Below are 20,192 nucleotides of genomic sequence, written 5' to 3'. Positions count from 1 at the left end.
AGGTAGCTAAGACAACCACATCTCCAAGGTAGCTAAGACAACCACGTATCCAAGGTAGCTAAGACAACCATGTATCCAAGGTAGCTAAGACAACCACGTATCCAAGGTAGCTAAGACAACCACGTATCCAAGGTAGCCAAGACAACCACGTATCCAAGGTAGCCAAGACAACCACGTATCCAAGGTAGCCAAGACAACGACGTATCCAAGGTAGCCAAGACAACGACGTATCCAAGGTAGCCTAGACAACGACGTATCCAAGGGAGCTAAGACAACGACGTATCCAAGGTAGCTAAGACAACCACATCTCCAAGGTAGCTAAGACAACCACATCTCCAAGGTAGCTAAGACAACCACATATCCAAGGTAGCTAAGACAACCACGTATCCAAGGTAGCTAAGACAACCACGTATCCAAGGTAGCCAAGAAAACGACATTCACTACACAGTGCATACGTTATTTACATAAGTATTCAGACCCCTTTGCTATGAGACTCAAAATTGAGCAAAGTTGCATCCTGTTTCCATTGATCATCCTTGAGATGTTTCTACAACTTGATTGGAGTCCACCTGTGGTAAATTCAATTGATTGGACATGAATTGGAAAGACACACACCTGTCTATATAAGGTCCCACAGTTGACAGTGTATGTCAGAGTAAAAAACCAAGGCATGAGGTGGAAGGAATTGTCCATAGAGGTCAGAGACAGGATTGTGTCGAAGACACAGATCTGGAGAAGGGTAGCAAAACATTTCTGCAGCATTAAAGGTCCCCAAGAACACAGTGGCCTCCATCATTCTTAAATGGAAGACGTTTGGAACCACCAAGACTCTTCCTAGAGCTGGCCGCCCGGCCAAGCTGAGCTCAACAATGTACTGAGTGAAGGGTCTGAATACTTATGTAAATGTGATATTTTAGTATAAATATTTTTGGAGAAACCAGTTTTTGCCTTGTCATTATGGGTTATTGTGTGTAGATTGATGAAGAAAAATGTCATCAATTTTAGAATAAGGCTGTAACGTAACAAAATGTGGATAAAGGGAAGGGGTCTGAGTACTTTCCGAATGCAATGTATATACACAGAAGTATGTGGACACCCCTTCAAATTAGTTATTTGACTATTTCAGCCACACCCGTTGCTGATAGGTGTATAACATCAAGCACACAGCCATGCAATCTCCATAGACAAACACTGGCAGTAGAATTACCCCTACTGAAGAGCTCAGTGACTTTCAACGTGGCACCATCATAGGATGCCACCTTTCCAACAAGTCAGTTCTGCCCTGCTAGAGCTGCCTCGGACAACTAAGTGCAGTTACTGTGAAGTGAAAATGTCTAGGAGCAACAACGGTTCAGCCGCGAAGTGGTAGGCCACACAAGCTCATGGAATGGAACCGGGAAGTGCTGAAAGCGCGTAAAAATAATCTGTCCACACAACCGAGTTCCAAACTGCCTCGAAGTCATAATGATGATTACCTGATATAGTCATTATTAACTAGAGGTACATGGGGGATAATGATGATTACCTGATATAGTCATTATTAACTAGAGGTACACGGAGGATAATGATGATTACCTGATATAGTTATTAACTAGAGGTACATGGGGGATAATGATGAAACTTGATATAGTTATTATTAATTAGAGGTACATGGAGGATAATGATGATTACCTGATATAGTTATTAACTAGAGGTACATGGGGGATAATGATGATTACCTGATATAGTTATTAACTAGAGGTACATGGGGGATAATGATGATTACCTGATACAGTGATTATTAACTAGAGGTACATGAGGGATAATGATGATTACCTGATATAGTTATTAACTAGAGGTACATGGGGGATAATGATTATTACCTGATATAGTTATTAACTAGAGGTACATGGGGGATAATGATGATTACCTGATACAGTCATTATTAACTAGAGGTACATGAGGGATAATGATGATTACCTGATATAGTTATTAACTAGAGGTACATGGGGGATAATGATTATTACCTGATATAGTTATTAACTAGAGGTACATGGGGATAATGATGATTACCTGATACAGTCATTATTAACTAGAGGTACATGAGGGATAATGATGATTACCTGATATAGTTATTAACTAGAGGTACATGGGGAATAATGATGATTACCTGATATAGTTATTAACTAGAGGTACATGGGGGATAATGATGATTACCTGATATAGTCATTATTAACTAGAGGTACATGAGGAATAATGATGATTACCTGATATAGTTATTAACTAGAGGTACATGGGGGATAATGATGATTACCTGATATAGTCATTATTAACTAGAGGTACATGGGGGATAATGATGATTACCTGATATAGTCATTATTAACTAGAGGTACATGAGGAATAATGATGATTACCTGATATAGTTATTAACTAGAGGTACATGGGGGATAATGATGATTACCTGATATAGTCATTATTAACTAGAGGAACATGGGGGATAATGATGATTACCTGATATAGTTATTAACTAGAGGTACATGGGGGATAATGATGATTACCTGATATAGTTATTAACTAGAGGTACATGGGGAATAATGATGATTACCTGATGTAGTTATTAACTAGAGGTACATGGGGGATAATGATGATTACCTGATATCGTCATTATTAACTAGAGGTACATGGGGGATAATGATGATTACCTGATATAGTCATTATTAACTAGAGGTACATGAGGAATAATGATGATTACCTGATATAGTTATTAACTAGAGGTACATGGGGGATAATGATGATTACCTGATATAGTTGGCTGACTTTCTCCTGGCACTTTATGTAACCCTCATAGTCTGCAAACACCTTGAAGCTGAAGAGAGAGAGTCAGTCAATGCCAAGACCACACACACACACACACACACACACACACAGTGAAGTAACTGTACCTACCGGTCGTGGTTGAAGAGCATGTTGGTGATGTCTTTGAAGAGCTCTGGTTGTTTAGGGCTGAAGAATCCTCCCTGAATCTGGTCAACGGCCTGCTTCAGTTCTGGGATGTTGTTGTAATACGTCACGGCATCGTAGCTTTAGAGGAGAGGACCAAGTAGAAACCGGTATTAATACGTCACACACACACACACACACACACACTACAACAGGAAATTCATTTTTTTTATGAAGTAAACAATGATAAAATGAACTATAAAGTCAGTGAAGTTTGGCGTCACCCAATTTTCCGGTATTGTTGATCATCATGTAACGTTGCATAACGTGGAACCCAGCGACACTGTGTTAGATTGTGGAAAACCAAAGTGTGTGTGTTCCCCCTCTACGTCCATCTGTGTGTGTATGTGTGTTCCCTCTGTACGTCCATCTGTGTGTGTGTGTGTGTGTGTGTGTGTGTGAGAGAGTCAGAGTTACCCCTGTACCTCCATCTGTGTGTGTGTGTTACCCCTGTACGTCCATCTGTGTGTGTGTGTGTGTGTGTGTCAGTCGGTATGCATCCGTCTGTGTGAGTTACCCCTCTACGTCCATCTGTGTGTGTGTGTGTGTGTGTGTGTGTGTGTGTGTGTGTGTGTGTGTGAGAGTTACCCCTGTACGTCCATCTGTGTGTGTGTGTGTGTGTGTGTGTGTGTGTGTGTGTGTGTGTGACTGAGAGTTACCCCTGTACGTCCATCTCTGCCACGTCCTCCACCCTCATGCCGAAGATGAACATGTTCTCCTCTCCAACCTCCTCGGCCATCTCTACGTTGGCTCCGTCCATAGTGCCGATGGTGAGTGCTCCGTTCAGCATGAACTTCATGTTGCCAGTGCCGGACGCCTCCGTGCCAGCTGTGGAGATCTGCTCAGACAGGTCCGTGGCTGGGATTACTGTAGGGGGGGATAGATTACAACAGGGGGGATAGATTACAACAGGGGGGGATAGATTACTGTAAACGGGGGGGAAATAGATTACTGTAGGGGGGATAGATTACTGTAGGGGGATATAGATTACTGTAGGGGGGATAGATTACTGTAGGGGGGTTAGATTACTGTAGGGGGGTTAGATTACTGTAGGGGGGATAGATTACTGTAGGGGGATATAGATTACTGTAGGGGGGGATAGATTACTGTAGGGGGGATAGATTACTGTAGGGGGATATAGATTACTGTAGGGGGATATAGATTACTGTAGGGGGGATATAGATTACTGTAGGGGGGGATATATTACTGTAGGGGGGGTAGATTACTGTAGGGGGACTAGATTACTGTAGGGGGGTAGATTACTGTAGGGGGGGGGTAGATTACAACAGGGGGGGATAGATTACTGTAGGGGGGGTAGATTACTGTAGGGGGACTAGATTACTGTAGGGGGGTAGATTACTGTAGGGGGGGTAGATTACTGTAGGGGGGATATATTACTGTAGGGGGGATATATTACTGTAGGGGGGGTAGATTACTGTAGGGGGGGTAGATTACTGTAGGGGGGACTAGATTACTGTAGGGGGGATAGATTACTGTAGGGGGGGTAGATTACTGTAGGGGGGATAGATTCCTGTAGGGGGGATAGATTACTGTAGGGGGGGTAGATTACTGTAGGGGGGATAGATTACTGTAGGGGGGATAGATTACTGTAGGGGGGATAGATTACAACAGGGGGGGATAGATTACTGTAGGGGGGGTAGATTACTGTAGGGGGGGGTAGATTACAACAGGGGGGATAGATTACTGTAGGGGGATATAGATTACTGTAGGGGGATATAGATTACTGTAGGGGGGATATAGATTACTGTAGGGGGGATATATTACTGTAGGGGGGGTAGATTACTGTAGGGGGACTAGATTACTGTAGGGGGGTAGATTACTGTAGGGGGGATAGATTACTGTAGGGGGGGTAGATTACTGTAGGGGGGGATAGATTACAACAGGGGGGATAGATTACTGTAGGGGGATATAGATTACTGTAGGGGGATATAGATTACTGTAGGGGGGATATAGATTACTGTAGGGGGGATATATTACTGTAGGGGGGGGTAGATTACTGTAGGGGGACTAGATTACTGTAGGGGGGTAGATTACTGTAGGGGGGATAGATTACTGTAGGGGGGATAGATTACTGTAGGGGGGTAGATTACTGTAGGGGGGTAGATTACTGTAGGGGGATAGATTACTGTAGGGGGGGTAGATTACTGTAGGGGGGTAGATTACTGTAGGGGGGGTAGATGACTGTAGGGGGGTAGATTACTGTAGGGGGGATAGATTACTGTAGGGGGATATAGATTACTGTAGGGGGGGATAGATTACTGTAGGGGGATATAGATTACTGTATGGGGGGTAGATTACTGTAGGGGGGAAATAGATGACTGTAAGGGGGAAATAGATTACTGTAGGGGGAAATAGATTACTGTAGGGGGGGGTAGATTACTGTAGGGGGGGATAGATTACTGTAGGGGGGGATAGATTACTGTAGGGGGGAAATAGATGACTGTAGGGGGGGAAATAGATGACTGTAAGGGGGAAATAGATGACTGTAGGGGGGGACATAAATGACTGTAGGGGGGGAAATAGATGACTGTAGGGGGGGAAATAGATGACTGTAGGGGGGAAATAGATGAGAGGAGGGAGAACTTGCACAATTGGTAGCTCACTAAATACTTTTTTGCCCCACTGTATATAGTAGATAGTACCTTTCTCAGCCAGGGAGACTCTGTAGTTCTCCAGGTAGATATATATATATATAGTAGATCGTACCTTTCTCAGCCAGGGAGACTCTGTAGTTCTCCAGGTAGATGACCTTCAGTTTGCTTCCCACCACTGGGTCTTTGTTGACCACATGTCCGACGGCCGTGATCAGCTTGATGATCTTCTTGGCCATGTGATACCCTGGGGCAGCCTGTAGAGGGAGACAGCGCTCTTAATGGTGAACGTGGCTAAAGATGGAAGACTTCAGAAATATATATGTTTTTATATATTTTTCATTTAATTTGTAATTCTTATTTAAATGACGGCCTATCCCGGCCAAACCCGGACGACGCTGGGCCAATAGCGCGCCGCCCCTATGTGACTCCCAATCACGGCCCGGATGTGATACAGCCTGGATATGATGTCATTGTTTCAGCATTATCGGCTTGAGTTTTTAAAAACAACAGGTGTGCGATATGGATAAATGTGCCAATAAATCAACACAATCTACTTTTTCGGTTTTACAAATTGCAGGCGTATTGAAGTTCAAATTGGGTTCACGTATACTCTGCTAATGACCATGTACGATACGGAGAACTAAACCAGGAGAATGTGTGGTAAGTAAGATGGGGGCCGCCATCTTTATACATCTCAGCTGTTCTCCTTGTGAGTCCCAAATGGCACCCTAAACTTTTTCCCTTTTATAGGGCACTACTTCAGGCCGAGGGTTTATGGGGCTCTACTTCAGACCGGGGGTCCTTGGGGCTCTACTTCAGACAGGGGAGGGGGTCCATGGGGCTCTACTTCAGACAGGGGGTCCATGGGGCTCTACTTCAGACAGGGGGTCCATGGAGCTCTACTTCAGACAGGGGGTCCATGGGGCTCTACTTCAGACCGGGGGTCCATGGGGCTCTACTTCAGACAGGGGGTCCATGGGGCTCTACTTCAGACAGGGGGTCCATGGGGCTCTACTTCAGACAGGGGGTCCATGGTGCTCTACTTCAGACAGGGGGTCCATGGGGCTCTACTTCAGACAGGGGGTCCATGGGGCTCTACTTCAGACAGGGGGTCCATGGGGCTCTACTTCAGACCGGGGGTCCATGGGGCTCTACTTCAGACCGGGGGTCCATGGGGCTCTACTTCAGACCGGGGTTCCATGGGGCTCTACTTCAGACAGGGGTTCCATGGGGCTCTACTTCAGACAGGGGGTCCATGGGGCTCTACTTCAGACAGGGGGTCCATGGAGCTCTACTTCAGACAGGGGTCCATGGGGCTCTACTTCAGACAGGGGGTCCATGGAGCTCTACTTCAGACAGGGGGTCCATGGGGCTCTACTTCAGACAGGGGGTCCATGGGGCTCTACTTCAGACAGGGGGTCCATGGAGCTCTACTTCAGACAGGGGGTCCATGGAGCTCTACTTCAGACAGGGGTCCATGGGGCTCTACTTCAGACAGGGGGTCCATGGGGCTCTACTTCAGACAGGGGGTCCATGGGGCTCCACTTCAGACCGGGGGTCCATGGGGCTCTACTTCAGACCGGGGTTCCATGGGGCTCTACTTCAGACAGGGGTTCCATGGGGCTCTACTTCAGACAGGGGGTCCATGGGGCTCTACTTCAGACAGGGGGTCCATGGAGCTCTACTTCAGACAGGGGTCCATGGGGCTCTACTTCAGACAGGGGGTCCATGGGGCTCTACTTCAGACAGGGGGTCCATGGGGCTCTACTTCAGACCGGGGGTCCATGGGGCTCTACTTCAGACCGGGGTTCCATGGGGCTCTACTTCAGACAGGGGGTCCATGGGGCTCTACTTCAGACAGGGGGTCCATGGAGCTCTACTTCAGACAGGGGTCCATGGGGCTCTACTTCAGACAGGGGGTCCATGGGGCTCTACTTCAGACAGGGGGTCCATGGGGCTCTACTTCAGACCGGGGGTCCATGGGGCTCTACTTCAGACCGGGGTTCCATGGGGCTCTACTTCAGACAGGGGTTCCATGGGGCTCTACTTCAGACAGGGGGTCCATGGGGCTCTACTTCAGACAGGGGGTCCATGGAGCTCTACTTCAGACAGGGGTCCATGGGGCTCTACTTCAGACAGGGGGTTTATAGGGCTCTGGTAAAACTCTGGTGCACAATTTCAGACACAGCATCTCTCTCTCTCTCTCTCAAAACCAATCTGAGGAGAAGATCCACAGTTCCTTCCTTAGAGCCTTCTCCTCCAATTCATTTGAAAAGGACGAGAGGGGAGAGTAGGTGGGGAATCATGGGAAGACTCATTGAGAAAGAGTCCTAGGCTATTCATGTAATGGGTTTTGAGTTGAGTGACTCACATACATACCTTGCCACCAATGATCACAGTCCGGGGAACAAAAGGTGCTTTTGGGTTCTTCTTGATGCCTTCAAAAAAAAAGAAAAAAAAAAGATGACTTGTTCACACTTTAAACGACTTCATTAAGCCTTCATAACCCTTCATAACCCTTTATAAGGCCTACATAGAAGCTTCACAAATCATTTATAAGCAGATGTCATTCTAAAATCAAGGTGAAAACTATGATCCCTTATTGAAAACTATGATCCCTTATTGAAAGCTATGATCCCGTATTGAAAGCTATGATCCCTTATTGAAAGCTATGATCCCGTATTGAAAGCTATGATCCCGTATTGAAAGCTATGATCCCGTATTGAAAGCTATGATCCCTTATTGAAAGCTATGATCCCGTATTGAAAGCTATGATCCCTTATTGAAAGCTATGATCCCGTATTGAAAGCTATGATCCCGTATTGAAAGCTATGATCCCGTATTGAAAGCTATGATCCCTTATTGAAAGCTATGATCCCGTATTGAAAGCTATGATCCCGTATTGAAAGCTATGATCCCTTATTGAAAGCTATGATCCCGTATTGAAAGCTATGATCCCGTATTGAAAGCTATGATCCCGTATTGAAAGCTATGATCCCGTATTGAAAGCTATGATCCCGTATTGAAAGCTATGATCCCTTATTGAAAGCTATGATCCCGTATTGAAAGCTATGATCCCGTATTGAAAGCTATGATCCCTTATTGAAAGCTATGATCCCGTATTGAAAGCTATGATCCCTTATTGAAAGCTATGATCCCGTATTGAAAGCTATGATCCCTTATTGAAAGCTATGATCCCGTATTGAAAGCTATGATCCCTTGTTAAATCCACTTCTATCAGTGTAGATGAAGGGGAGGAGACAACTGAGACATGGATTGTGTGTGTGCCATTCAGACATAGGGTGAACGGGAAAGACAACACATGTAAGTGTCATTGAACGGGGTTTGGTAGTAGGTGTCAGACGCACCGGTTTGTGTCAAGAACTGCATCGCAGTGCTAGAGGCGTCGCTACAGGCCCGGGTTCGATCCCGGGCTGTATCACAACCGGCCATGATCGGGAGTCCCATAGGGCGTCAGTTGAACGGTGTTTCCTCCGACACATTGGTGCGGCTGGTTTCCGGGGTAAGCGGGCGGGTGTTAAGGAGCGCGGTTTGGTGGGTCATGTTTCGGAGGAGCCCGTTGGGGAGTTGCAGCGACGAGACAAGATCGAAATTGGGGAGAGAAAAAATTATCATAAAAAATGATATATATATAAAAAGAACTGCGATGCTGCTGGGTTTTTCAGCTCAACAGTTTTCCTGTGTACATCAACAATTGTCCACCTCCCAAAGGACATCCAGCCAACTAGATGCAACTGTGGAAAGCATTGAAAGCAATGTGGAACGCTTTCCACACCTTGCAGAGTCCATGCCCCGAAGTATTGAGGCTGTTCTGAGGGCGCAAGGGGGGGATGCAACACAATATTATGAAGGTGTTCCTAATGTTTTGTACACTCAGTGTAGGGTACTGTGGTCTAGATAGGGGGTAGGGTGCCGTGGTCTAGATAGGGGGTAGGGTGCTGTGGTCTAGATAGGGGGTAGGGTGCTGTGGTCTAGATAGGGGGTAGGGTGCTGTGGTCTAGATAGGGGGTAGGGTGCCGTGGTCTGTATAGGGGGTAGGGTGCTGTGGTCTAGATAGGGGGTAGGGTGGTCTGTATAGGGGGTAGGGTGCTGTGGTCTAGATAGGGGGTAGGGTGCTGTGGTCTAGATAGGGGGTAGGGTGCCGTGGTCTAGATAGGGGGTAGGGTACTGTGGTCTAGATAGGGGGTAGGGTGCCGTGGTCTAGATAGGGGGTAGGGTACTGTGGTCTAGATAGGGGGTAGGGTGCCGTGGTCTAGATAGGGGGTAGGGTGCTGTGGTCTAGATAGGGGGCAGGGTGCTGTGGTCTAGATAGGGGGTAGGGTGCTGTGGTCTAGATAGGGGGTAGGGTGCTGTGGTCTAGATAGGGGGTAGGGTGCTGTGGTCTAGATAGGGGGTAGGGTGGTCTGTATAGGGGGTAGGGTGCTGTGGTCTAGATAGGGGGTAGGGTGCTGTGGTCTAGATAGGGGGTAGGGTGCTGTGGTCTAGATAGGGGGTAGGGTGCTGTGGTCTAGATAGGGGGTAGGGTGCCGTGGTCTAGATAGGGGGTAGGGTGCTGTGGTCTAGATAGGGGGTACGGTGCCGTGGTCTAGATAGGGGGTAGGGTGCCGTGGTCTGTATAGGGGGTAGGGTGCTGTGGTCTAGATAGGGGGTAGGGTGGTCTGTATAGGGGGTAGGGTGCTGTGGTCTAGATAGGGGGTAGGGTGGTATGTATAGGGGTAGGGTGGTCTGTATAGGGGGTAGGGTGGTCTGTATAAGGGGCAGGGGGTAGGGTGTGTATAGGGGGTAGGGTGGTATGTATAGGGGGTAGGGTGGTCTGTATAGTGGGTAGTGTGGTCTGTATAGGGGGTAAGGTGGTCTGTATAGGGGGTAGGGTGGTCTGTATAGGGTGATGTGGTCTGTATAGGGGGTAGGGTGGTCTGTATAGGGGGTATGGTGGTCTGTATAGGGGGTAGGGTGGTATGTATAGGGGGTAGGGTGGTATGTATAGGGGGTAGGGTGGTCTGTATAGGGTGATGTGGTCTGTATAGGGGGTATGGTGGTCTGTATAGGGGGTATGGTGCTGTGACGTACGGTTGTACATGGTGATAATGTGAAGGCAGTTGAGGAGCTGGCGCTTGTACTCGTGAATCCTCTTGACGTGGACGTCGAACATGGAGGACAGGTTGATGTTCACCTTGTACTCTTTCTCCAGGTACTGTGAAAACTTCACCTTGTTGTCCTGTGGCACACAAATGCATAGACCACAATGTAAAGGATTTGTAAAAGCTTTCTTGGTGTTATTCTTGAGTACTTTATATGCAGTATAACTACCTATTGAATTGTGTCTGTAAAATGTGAACAAAAAAAATGTCCCCACATGCCTCGTGTACCAAGGAACAAAATGGAATGTTGCAAACAATATTTAAATAGATATAGATATATATAGATATAGATATAGATATATAGATATAGAGGGGTCATTTTATGCCAATAGTATTGTAAATATGATCTGCTTCATGTTATGATCTGTTGCTAATTAATGAAGTATGTTTCATGTTATGATCTGTTGCTAATTAATGAAGTATGTTTCATGTTATGATCTGTTGCTAATTAATGAAGTATGTTTCATGTTATGATCTGTTGCTAATTAATGAAGTATGTTTCATGTTCTGATCTGTTGCTAATTAATGAAGTATGTTTCATGTTCTGATCTGTTGCTAATTAATGAAGTATGTTTCATGTTATGATCTGTTGCTAATTAATGAAGTATGTTTCATGTTATGATCTGTTGCTAATTAATGAAGTATGTTTCATGTTATGATCTGTTGCTAATTAATGAAGTATGTTTCATGTTATGATCTGTTGCTAATTAATGAAGTATGTTTCATGTTATGATCTGTTGCTAATTAATGAAGTATGTTTCATGTTCTGATCTGTTGCTAATTAATGAAGTATGTTTCATGTTATGACCTGTTGCTAATTAATGAAGTATGTTTCATGTTATGATCTGTTGCTAATTAATGAAGTATGTTTCATGTTATGATCTGTTGCTAATTAATGAAGTATGTTTCATGTTATGATCTGTTGCTAATTAATGAAGTATGTTTCATGTTATGATCTGTTGCTAATTAATGAAGTATGTTTCATGTTATGATCTGTTGCTAATTAATGAAGTATGTTTCATGTTATGATCTGTTGCTAATTAATGAAGTATGTTTCATGTTATGATCTGTTGCTAATTAATGAAGTATGTTTCATGTTATGATCTGTTGCTAATTAATGAAGTATGTTTCATGTTATGATCTGTTGCTAATTAATGAAGTATGTTTCATGTTATGATCTGTTGCTAATTAATGAAGTATGTTTCATGTTATGATCTGTTGCTAATTAAGCGGGAGGTTGATGTGGTTGAAGTCTGACCTGCTTGACATTAGACACATCTCTAATGAAGGCATCATCCTTGACCAGCTCATTGAGCTTCTGTAACTGACTGAGGTCTTTCACATATTCCTCCCCAATGGCCTAGAAACAAGGACAAAGTGTATGAACACGACATGGCAAAATTAGAAAGAAAACAGAATAAGATAAAGCAAATGGTCAAAGAGAGACAATGGTCAATAAAGACGCTCATTAAACCTCAGCGATTAGCTCAGCCAATCCCGGGTTACAGAGGAGGAGCCAGCGCCTAGGAGTGATGCCATTGGTCTTGTTCTGGAATTTATCCGGTTCTAATTCGCTGAAGTCTCGGAACCTTTCAAAACAAAAAGGAAACATTTTATATATATATATTTTATATTTTATATATTTTATATTTTATATATTTTATATATATATATTTTATATTTTATTATTATATATTTTCTAGAATCTAAAAAGAGTTATTGGAGAGAGAGAGAGAGAGTGAAGACAGGACCGTGTTCAATCGGGCACACCGTAGAAAAACAGTTCAAAGCAGTTTTACAATGTAAAACAAAAAAAAACAAGCGTTTCTGATTGGATAATTACAGACAGAACTTCAAAGTCAGTTTCAGTGTTTTCTTCCGTTTTGTGCCTACTGAACACGACCTAGACAAGACCCCATCTTACACGTCATTCTTGATGATGTTGGAGTGTATCTCTGCGACTCCGTTGACAGCGTGAGATCCCACGATGCACAGATGGGCCATGTTGACCCTCTTGCCCCCGTCTTCCTCGATCAGAGACATCCTGCGTATCCTATCCAGGTCTCCTGGAAAGAGAGCTCTAATCCCCTGGAGCAACAGCAGAAACATACAACCAGTCAGCTGGTCCCAATCTGCTCCACATCCCCCCTGAACCCTATATAGTAAACCGGAATAGGCTGGACAGGTACAGTAGAAGCAGGGTACCGCTGTGGTTTCCACCACAACTTCCATATTATTTGTCCACGTTTGTAGATGTGTTAGGGCCAAGAGAAGGAGTAGGGAGCTAATTGAGACGTACGGTCGCCTACCCCCAGTGTCTACGGTAGCTCAACGCTACGGTAACCTACCCCCAGTGTCTACGGTAACCTACCCCTTGTGTCTACGGTAACCTACCCCCAGTGTCTACGCTACGGTAACCTACCCCCAGTGTCTACGGTAACCTACCCCCAGTGCCTACGGTAACCTACCCCCAGTGCCTACGGTAACCTACCCCCAGTGTCTACGGTAACCTACCCCCAGTGTCTACGGTAACCTACCCCCAGTGTCTACGGTAACCTACCCCCAGTGTCTACGGTAACCTACCCCCAGTGTCTACGGTAACCTAACCCAGTGTCTATGAGTCTTGTAAGGGGGAACACATTTTAAAATAAGTCATTTAACTATCAAGGTATTGACACAGAGAGCAGTGATCTCAGCTAAATATGTACGTCCAGGTGTCCCTGATTGATCCTGTAGATGATCTGAAGGTGTCTGGGTAGCAGGGTCTCCAGCAGGCCAACGGGCCAGCGCTCCAGAGCCTCGGGAAGAACTGTGTGATTGGTGTACGCAAAGGTCCGCTTGGTGATGGCCCACGCCTGAGGAGAGACAGGTTCCACTAATACAGTAAACATTTCCTGAACATTCACATTAGGACTTATGACAGTTAGCCAAGGTTAGTTGGATTTTCATATAATATCATAATAACAATGTACAATATAATAATCTCTCTCTAAACGCACCGTGTCCCAGTCTAGTTTCTCAACGTCCACAAAGACCCTCATGAGCTCTGGGATGGCCATCGCAGGATGAGTGTCATTCAACTGGATGGCCACCTGTCAACACAATCAAGCAAACAGATTTTTTGTTACGATTCAGACATCATAGAAAATCGATAAAACATCACAGGTAATCAATAAGTAACCTTCTCTGGGAAGCTGTCGAAAGACACTGGACCGCTTGAGCCCTTCTTGGATATCTTGAAGCGTCGGATGATGTCCTGAAGTGTGGCCGCCACCACAAAGTACTCCTGCTTCAGGCGTAGCTCCTTCCCCTCAAAGAACTACAACAATGAAGAAGGAGAGGAATCAAGAACTACAACCCCTCAACAAGAGGTGAGGAATCAAGAACTACAACCCCTCAACAAGAGGAGAGGAATCAAGTCGTTAGGAGTTAGAAACACACTAGCCCAGTGTTTCCCAAACTCAGTCCTCGGGATCACAAGTGGTGCCCATTTTGTTTTTTGCCCCTAGCACTACACAGCTGATTGTGAAATGATCGAAGCTCGATGATTAGTTGAATCAGCTGTTTAGCACTAGGGGCAAAACCCAAAATGTGGACCCGAGTTTAGGAAACCCTGAAACCCTGCACTAGCCGGTCCCCAGATGTGTTTATGCTGTCTGTTAAACCCCTGTGGTCATTTCTATGCCATTTCTATGTCCATAGGAGTTGACTCTCAGTTCTGTTATACTCACAGACAATATTTTTACAGTTTTGGAAACTTTAGAGTGTTTTCTATCCTAAGCTGTCAATTATATACATATTCTAGCATCTGGTCCTGAGAAATAGGCGGTTTACTTTGGGAACGTTATTTTTCAAAAATTCTAAATAGTGCCCCCTAGTTTCAAGAGGTTAAACCCCTGCGGTCATTTCTATGCCAACGTCCATAGGAGTTGACTCTACAGCCTGATCTGGAATCAGGTTACAGATATACCAGCGTATCAAAATGGACTCACACCTACGTGGCCAATGCGGAACTTACGTTATCGTTGGGGTAGAGGACACGAGAAATATTCTCCGCCAGATTCCTGTCCAGAACAGCTTGGATGTAATCTCCAACATTGACTGAGGAGAGATCATAGAATTACATATAGGGTTGCAAAATACCAGGAACTTCTCCGAAATACTAGGAACTTCTTCAAAATACCAGGAACTTCTCCAAAATACCAGGAACTTCTCCAAAATACCAGGAACTTCTCCAAAATACCAGGAACTTCTCCAAAATACCAGGAACTTCTCCAAAATACCAGGAACTTCCCTGGTTTTTCAGAAATCCTGGTTGGAGGATTCCAGATATCCAACTTTTTCCCCTTCTGATTTAGGGACTCTTTCAACAGGGATTTCTGGAATACCTGGGAATTTTAGTAAAGTTACCAGAGGAAGTTAAAGTTAGTTCTACTGCTTAAAAAAAATGTTCCCCTCGAATCAGTGACTGATTTATACCTGGGACACCAGGTGGGTGCAGTTAATTATCAGGTAGAACAGGAAACCAGCAGGCTCTGGACCTCATAGGGTAAGAGTTGAATAGAGTACCACAGTAGGAGTCACAATACCCATAATGATGATTTATCAATACGTTCACCTGTATTTACCCCCCGCCAAAATGAAATGCTAATTAGCTGCTAATGTGGCTATCATAAAGAACTACAAATGTAAGAATCTCTTTGTATTAGCTATTTAATACCTCTTAGCAAAAGTGTCAGCTAGGGATGACTTGCAGGAGCTTGCAGGGATTTGTAGTCTTACACGATGTCTAGTTTAATGCTAATTAGCATTTTTAAATCTGAGAGTAAATAGAGCATAATATATTGATAAAAGTCACCTTGTCTGAGAGAAATTTGCATGGTCATCAAAACATCACGCCAGGGTGACCAAACAGGAAACAAAATAAGGGTTGTAAGTGTTTCGAAAATCTCCTATGGGAAAAATGAATGGTGGAAAATGATTGGAACCATTTCCCTGTTTGACCACTAGGTTTTATGGGTATTATGACACCTCCCCAGGAAAAGAAAGGGCTTTTCAAGTTTAATTTGTTACAGATTCACTCGTCCAATACTGTAACTATTAAGGTCTGGATTAAGGTCTGGATTAAGGTCTGGATTCTAACTTGAGATCTGTGTGCTTAACTCAAGTTTTCCACCATAAATCCTACATTGACAGAAAAATGTGTAATTTACATGAAAGTCTGAGTACTCGGATCTGAAGTTAAGTTCCAAGTTAGCTCTGGGCCAGGGCTTTAAAACAGCCTTGTTTGAGCCTTCTTCAAGCATTCTTAACAAGCCGCACTAACACCCTGGACCAGAGCTAGCTCTGATTAGGCAAGGTTAAAAGGTAAAAGGTAATCATCCTGGCCACTAACAGTCCTTCAGGTTGAAATCGTTGGGAGCTCTGGCTGACCACAGCCTCATGGTGTTGACTGTGTTGTTCATATACCCAGGGATGGGCGTGTCATAAGGCATGGCCAGGACCACCTACATAACACATTCAAGACATGGGAAGAATTAGGATTACGAGATTAAAATGAACTAATTCATCTCAACACATCATAGATATGCTGTACCTACAGGGTCATAGGCAAGGGAATGATTGGATATTTATCCTAGTAAATATCAATAACGCTTAACATAAGTCTTCTTATACATGTGTAGTTACAATGTAATGACATGTTACATAGTAATTGCATAGCAATTCTCACCATAGATATGCAGGTACTAAGTACTGCTAGTAGTATTATTAGTGTGTTACTAATTCAAATGTATTATCATCATGATTAAATACCTGTGTATCCACCCATCTGGCCCCTTCCTTAGACTCCTCCACTCTGCCGTAGTAGTGCACAGGTAGCATGTACTCAGGGCGGGCCTTCTCCCAGGGGTTACCATGACGCAACCAATCATCTGCCTCTTCCACCTCAGAAGAAGGAATTTAACAGTGAATTTCAAATCGAAGAGTGACTAAGTAACATTTTTAATATGAGTCAAAATGACCCTGAAAACCATAGCCTGGTCCCAGATCTGTTTGTGCTCTTGCAAACTCTATTGCTCATTGTCAAGACAATGGCATGATGGCACAAATAGAGTGGCACTCAGGCTAATGAAACAATAGATATGAGCATAATTGTTCATAGTACAAAGTAGTAGTATTATATTATAGTAGTGGTATTATAGTATAGTAGTAGTATTATAGTATAGTAGTAGTATTATAGTATAGTAGTAGTATTATAGTATAGCAGTATTACAGTATAGTAGTAGTAGTATAGTAGTAGTATATCATAGCAGTAGTATAGTATAGCAGTAGTATTATGGTATGGTGGTATTATGGTATAGTAGTAATATTATATCATGGTAGCATTATAGTATAGTATTAGTATAGTAGCAGTATTGTAGTATAGTAGTAGTATTATAGTATAGCGGTAGTATTATAGTATAGCGGTAGTATTATAGTATAGCAGTAGTATTGTAGTATAGCAGTAGTATAGCAGTATAGTAGTATTATGGTATAGTAGCAGTATTATAGCATGGTAGTATTATATTATAGTAGCATTATAGTATAGTGGCAGTTTTATGGTATAGTAGTATTATAGTATAGTGGTATTATAGCATAGTGGTATTATAGTATAGTATTAGTATTATATTATAATAGCATTATATTGTAGTAGTATTATATTATAGTAGTATTGTAGCAGTATAGTAGTATTATAGTATAGTAGTAGTATTATAATATGGTAGCATTATAGTATAGTAGTAGTATTATAATATGGTAGCATTATAGTATAGTAGTAGTATTATATTGTGGTAGCATTACAGTATTATAGTATTGTTATACTATAGTAGCATTATAGTATGGTAGTAGTATTATATTATAGTAGTATTATAGTATCGTAGTAGTATTATAGCATAGTAGTATTATAACATAGTAGTATTATAGTATAGTAGTGTTATAGTACACAGCTACTCATTCCAGGGTTTTCCTTCGTGTCTTTAAGTAATGGCCTGTCATTTGTCTTTGCTTATTTGAGCTGTTCCTGCCATAATATGTACTTGGTCTTTCACCGATTAGGGCCATCTTCTGTATACCACCCCTACCTTCTCACAACACAACTGATTGGCTCAAATGCATTATTAAGGAAAGAAATTCCACAAATTAACTTTTAACAAGGCACGCCTGTTAATTGAAATGCATTCCAGGTGACTACGTCATGAAGCTGGTTGAGAGAATGCCAAGAGTATGCAAAGCTGTCATCAAGGCAAAGCGTGGCTACTTTGAAGAATCTCAAATATAAATATGTTTTGATATGTTTAACACATTTTTTGGTTACTACATGATTCCATATGTGTTATTTCATAGTGTTGATGTCTTCACTATTATTCTACAATGTAGAAAATAGTAAAAATAAAGAAAAACCCTTGAATGAGTAGCTGTCTAAACTTTTGGCTGGTACTGTATATTATAGTATAGTAGCATTCTAATATTCAGTTGAAGTCAGCATTATAATATTCAGTTGAAATCAGAAGTTTACATACACTTAGGTTGGAGTCATTAAAACTCATTATTCAACCACTCCACACATTTCTTGTTAACAAACTATAGTTTTGGCAAGTCGATTAGGACATCTACTTTGTGCATGACACAAGTAATTTTTCCAACAATTGTTTACAGACAGATTATTTAATTTATAATTCACTGTACCACAATTCCAGTGGGTCAGAAGTTTACATACACTAAGTTGACTGTGCCTTTAAACAGCTTGGAAAATTCCAGAAAATGATGTCATGGCTTTAGAAGCTTCTGTTAGGCTAATTAACATAATTTGAGTCAATTGGAGGTGTATCTGTGGATGTATTTCAAGGCTTACCTTCAATCTCAGTTGAAGGTAGGCCTTGTGTGCGAGCAAGGAGGCCTACAAACCTGACTCAGTTACACCAGCTCTGTCAGGAGGAATGGGCCAAAATTCACCCAACTTATTGTGGGAAGCTTGTGGAAGGCTACCCGAAACGTTTGACCCAAGTTAAACATTTTAAAGGCAATGCTATCAAATCCTAATTGAGTGTATGTAAACTTCTGACCCACTGGGAATGTGATGAAAGAAGTAAAATCTGAAATAAATCATTTTCTACAATTATTCTGACATTTCACATTCTTAAAATAAAGTGGTGATCCTAGCTGACCTATGACAGGGAATTTTTACTAGGATTAAATGTCAGGAATTGTGAAAAATGTAGTTTAAATGTATTTGGCTAAGGTGTATGTAAACTCCTGACTTCAACCGTAGTAGTATAGTATGTATAATAGTAGTATAGTGTGTATAATAGTATTATACTATAGTAGTATTATAGTATATATAGTAGTAGGTACAGAAGGCAGTTCATATTGAGAGTATGTTAAGCCTCTGCAGACTAAACTCTTTGAAGAGGCCAGTGTTACTGAGTGGATTATCCTGGCTGAATAAAATAATTAAATTAAGAAAGATTTAGACAGCCCTCTAGGGCAGGGTTTTTGTTGCCTTAGCACTAAACAGCTAATTCAAAGACCCAACTCATCATCAAGCTTTGCTTATTTGAATCCAGACTGGATGGTGAGAGAGAGGAAGTGGGCCACCACAATGTTGCGGAACTGGGTCTAAATAGTATTTGAAATCTTTCAAATACTTTGAGCGTTTGCTCTAGTCTGCCTGGAGTGCCAGATGGGTGGGGTTTTGCACTTTGGCAACTATTCTATTGATTCCATTGCACCAGACAGGCTCAATCAAACAAACACATATGAAGTATTTTTAATGATTTTAGAATAGTTGTTGAACCCAGGTATGCAGTGTTGGCCAATCATTAACAGGAATGGAAGTTGCTGCCAACTGCCTCATTTTCTCTGTTGCCATAGTGTAACAATGTCTGTGTCCCAAACAGCACCTTATTCCCATATAGTGCACTACTTTTGACCACAGTCACCCCCCCCCCACATGGTCCCTAGTCAAAAGTAGTGCACTATGTAGGGAATAGGGTGCCATTTGGGACGCAGATGGGCTTGTTGCCGGTGGTTGGCTCAGAGGTTGAGAAAGCTATTGTGTTGTTGCCCTTTTGTTAAGACTCTGATAATGACCTACAGTACCTTCTATACACGGCTGGAGGGGTTTTGCCCTTTTGTTAAGACTCTGCTAATGACCTACAGTACCTTCTATACACGGCTGAGGGGTGTTGCCCTTTTGTTAAGACTCTGATAATGACCTACAGTACCTTCTATACACGGCTGAGGGGTTTTGCCCTTTTGTTAAGACTCTGATAATGACCTACAGTACCTTCTATACACGGCTGAGGGGTGTTGCCCTTTTGTTAAGACTCTGATAATGACCTACAGTACCTTCTATACACAGCTGAGGGGTGTTGCCCTTTTGTTAAGACTCTGATAA

At 43.0% G+C, this 20,192-nt stretch overlaps 1 protein-coding gene across 3 annotated transcripts in view; it reads right to left on the bottom strand.

Annotated features, from left to right (window-relative positions):
• Window positions 1-20,192, bottom strand: part of pygl (phosphorylase, glycogen, liver) — a 31,254-nt gene that overhangs the window by 2,821 nt on the left and 8,241 nt on the right. Inside the window, exons 5-19 of one of the 3 annotated variants that reach the window (XM_031829289.1) lie at window positions 16,571-16,702; window positions 16,152-16,263; window positions 14,775-14,857; window positions 13,938-14,075; window positions 13,756-13,848; window positions 13,465-13,611; window positions 12,681-12,844; window positions 12,231-12,345; window positions 12,015-12,116; window positions 10,686-10,833; window positions 7,974-8,032; window positions 5,707-5,848; window positions 3,639-3,846; window positions 2,926-3,060; window positions 2,779-2,845 (exon numbers count right to left, since the gene is read on the bottom strand). In XM_031829289.1, coding sequence (XP_031685149.1) covers window positions 2,779-2,845; window positions 2,926-3,060; window positions 3,639-3,846; window positions 5,707-5,848; window positions 7,974-8,032; window positions 10,686-10,833; window positions 12,015-12,116; window positions 12,231-12,345; window positions 12,681-12,844; window positions 13,465-13,611; window positions 13,756-13,848; window positions 13,938-14,075; window positions 14,775-14,857; window positions 16,152-16,263; window positions 16,571-16,702 — 1,845 coding nt within the window. Of the gene's footprint in view, window positions 1-2,778; window positions 2,846-2,925; window positions 3,061-3,421; window positions 3,448-3,564; window positions 3,588-3,635; window positions 3,847-5,706; window positions 5,849-7,973; window positions 8,033-10,685; window positions 10,834-12,014; window positions 12,117-12,230; window positions 12,346-12,680; window positions 12,845-13,464; window positions 13,612-13,755; window positions 13,849-13,937; window positions 14,076-14,774; window positions 14,858-16,151; window positions 16,264-16,570; window positions 16,703-20,192 lie in introns of those variants that run through there. The other 2 variants (XM_031829291.1, XM_031829290.1) reach the window with 2 other exon arrangements.

Source organism: Oncorhynchus kisutch, linkage group LG7, assembly GCF_002021735.2.
Source record: "Oncorhynchus kisutch isolate 150728-3 linkage group LG7, Okis_V2, whole genome shotgun sequence".
Taxonomy (NCBI): Eukaryota; Metazoa; Chordata; class Actinopteri; order Salmoniformes; family Salmonidae; genus Oncorhynchus; species Oncorhynchus kisutch.
Note: the sequence above shows the minus strand (reverse complement) of the source record. Positions and strands in the feature narration are given on the sequence as shown.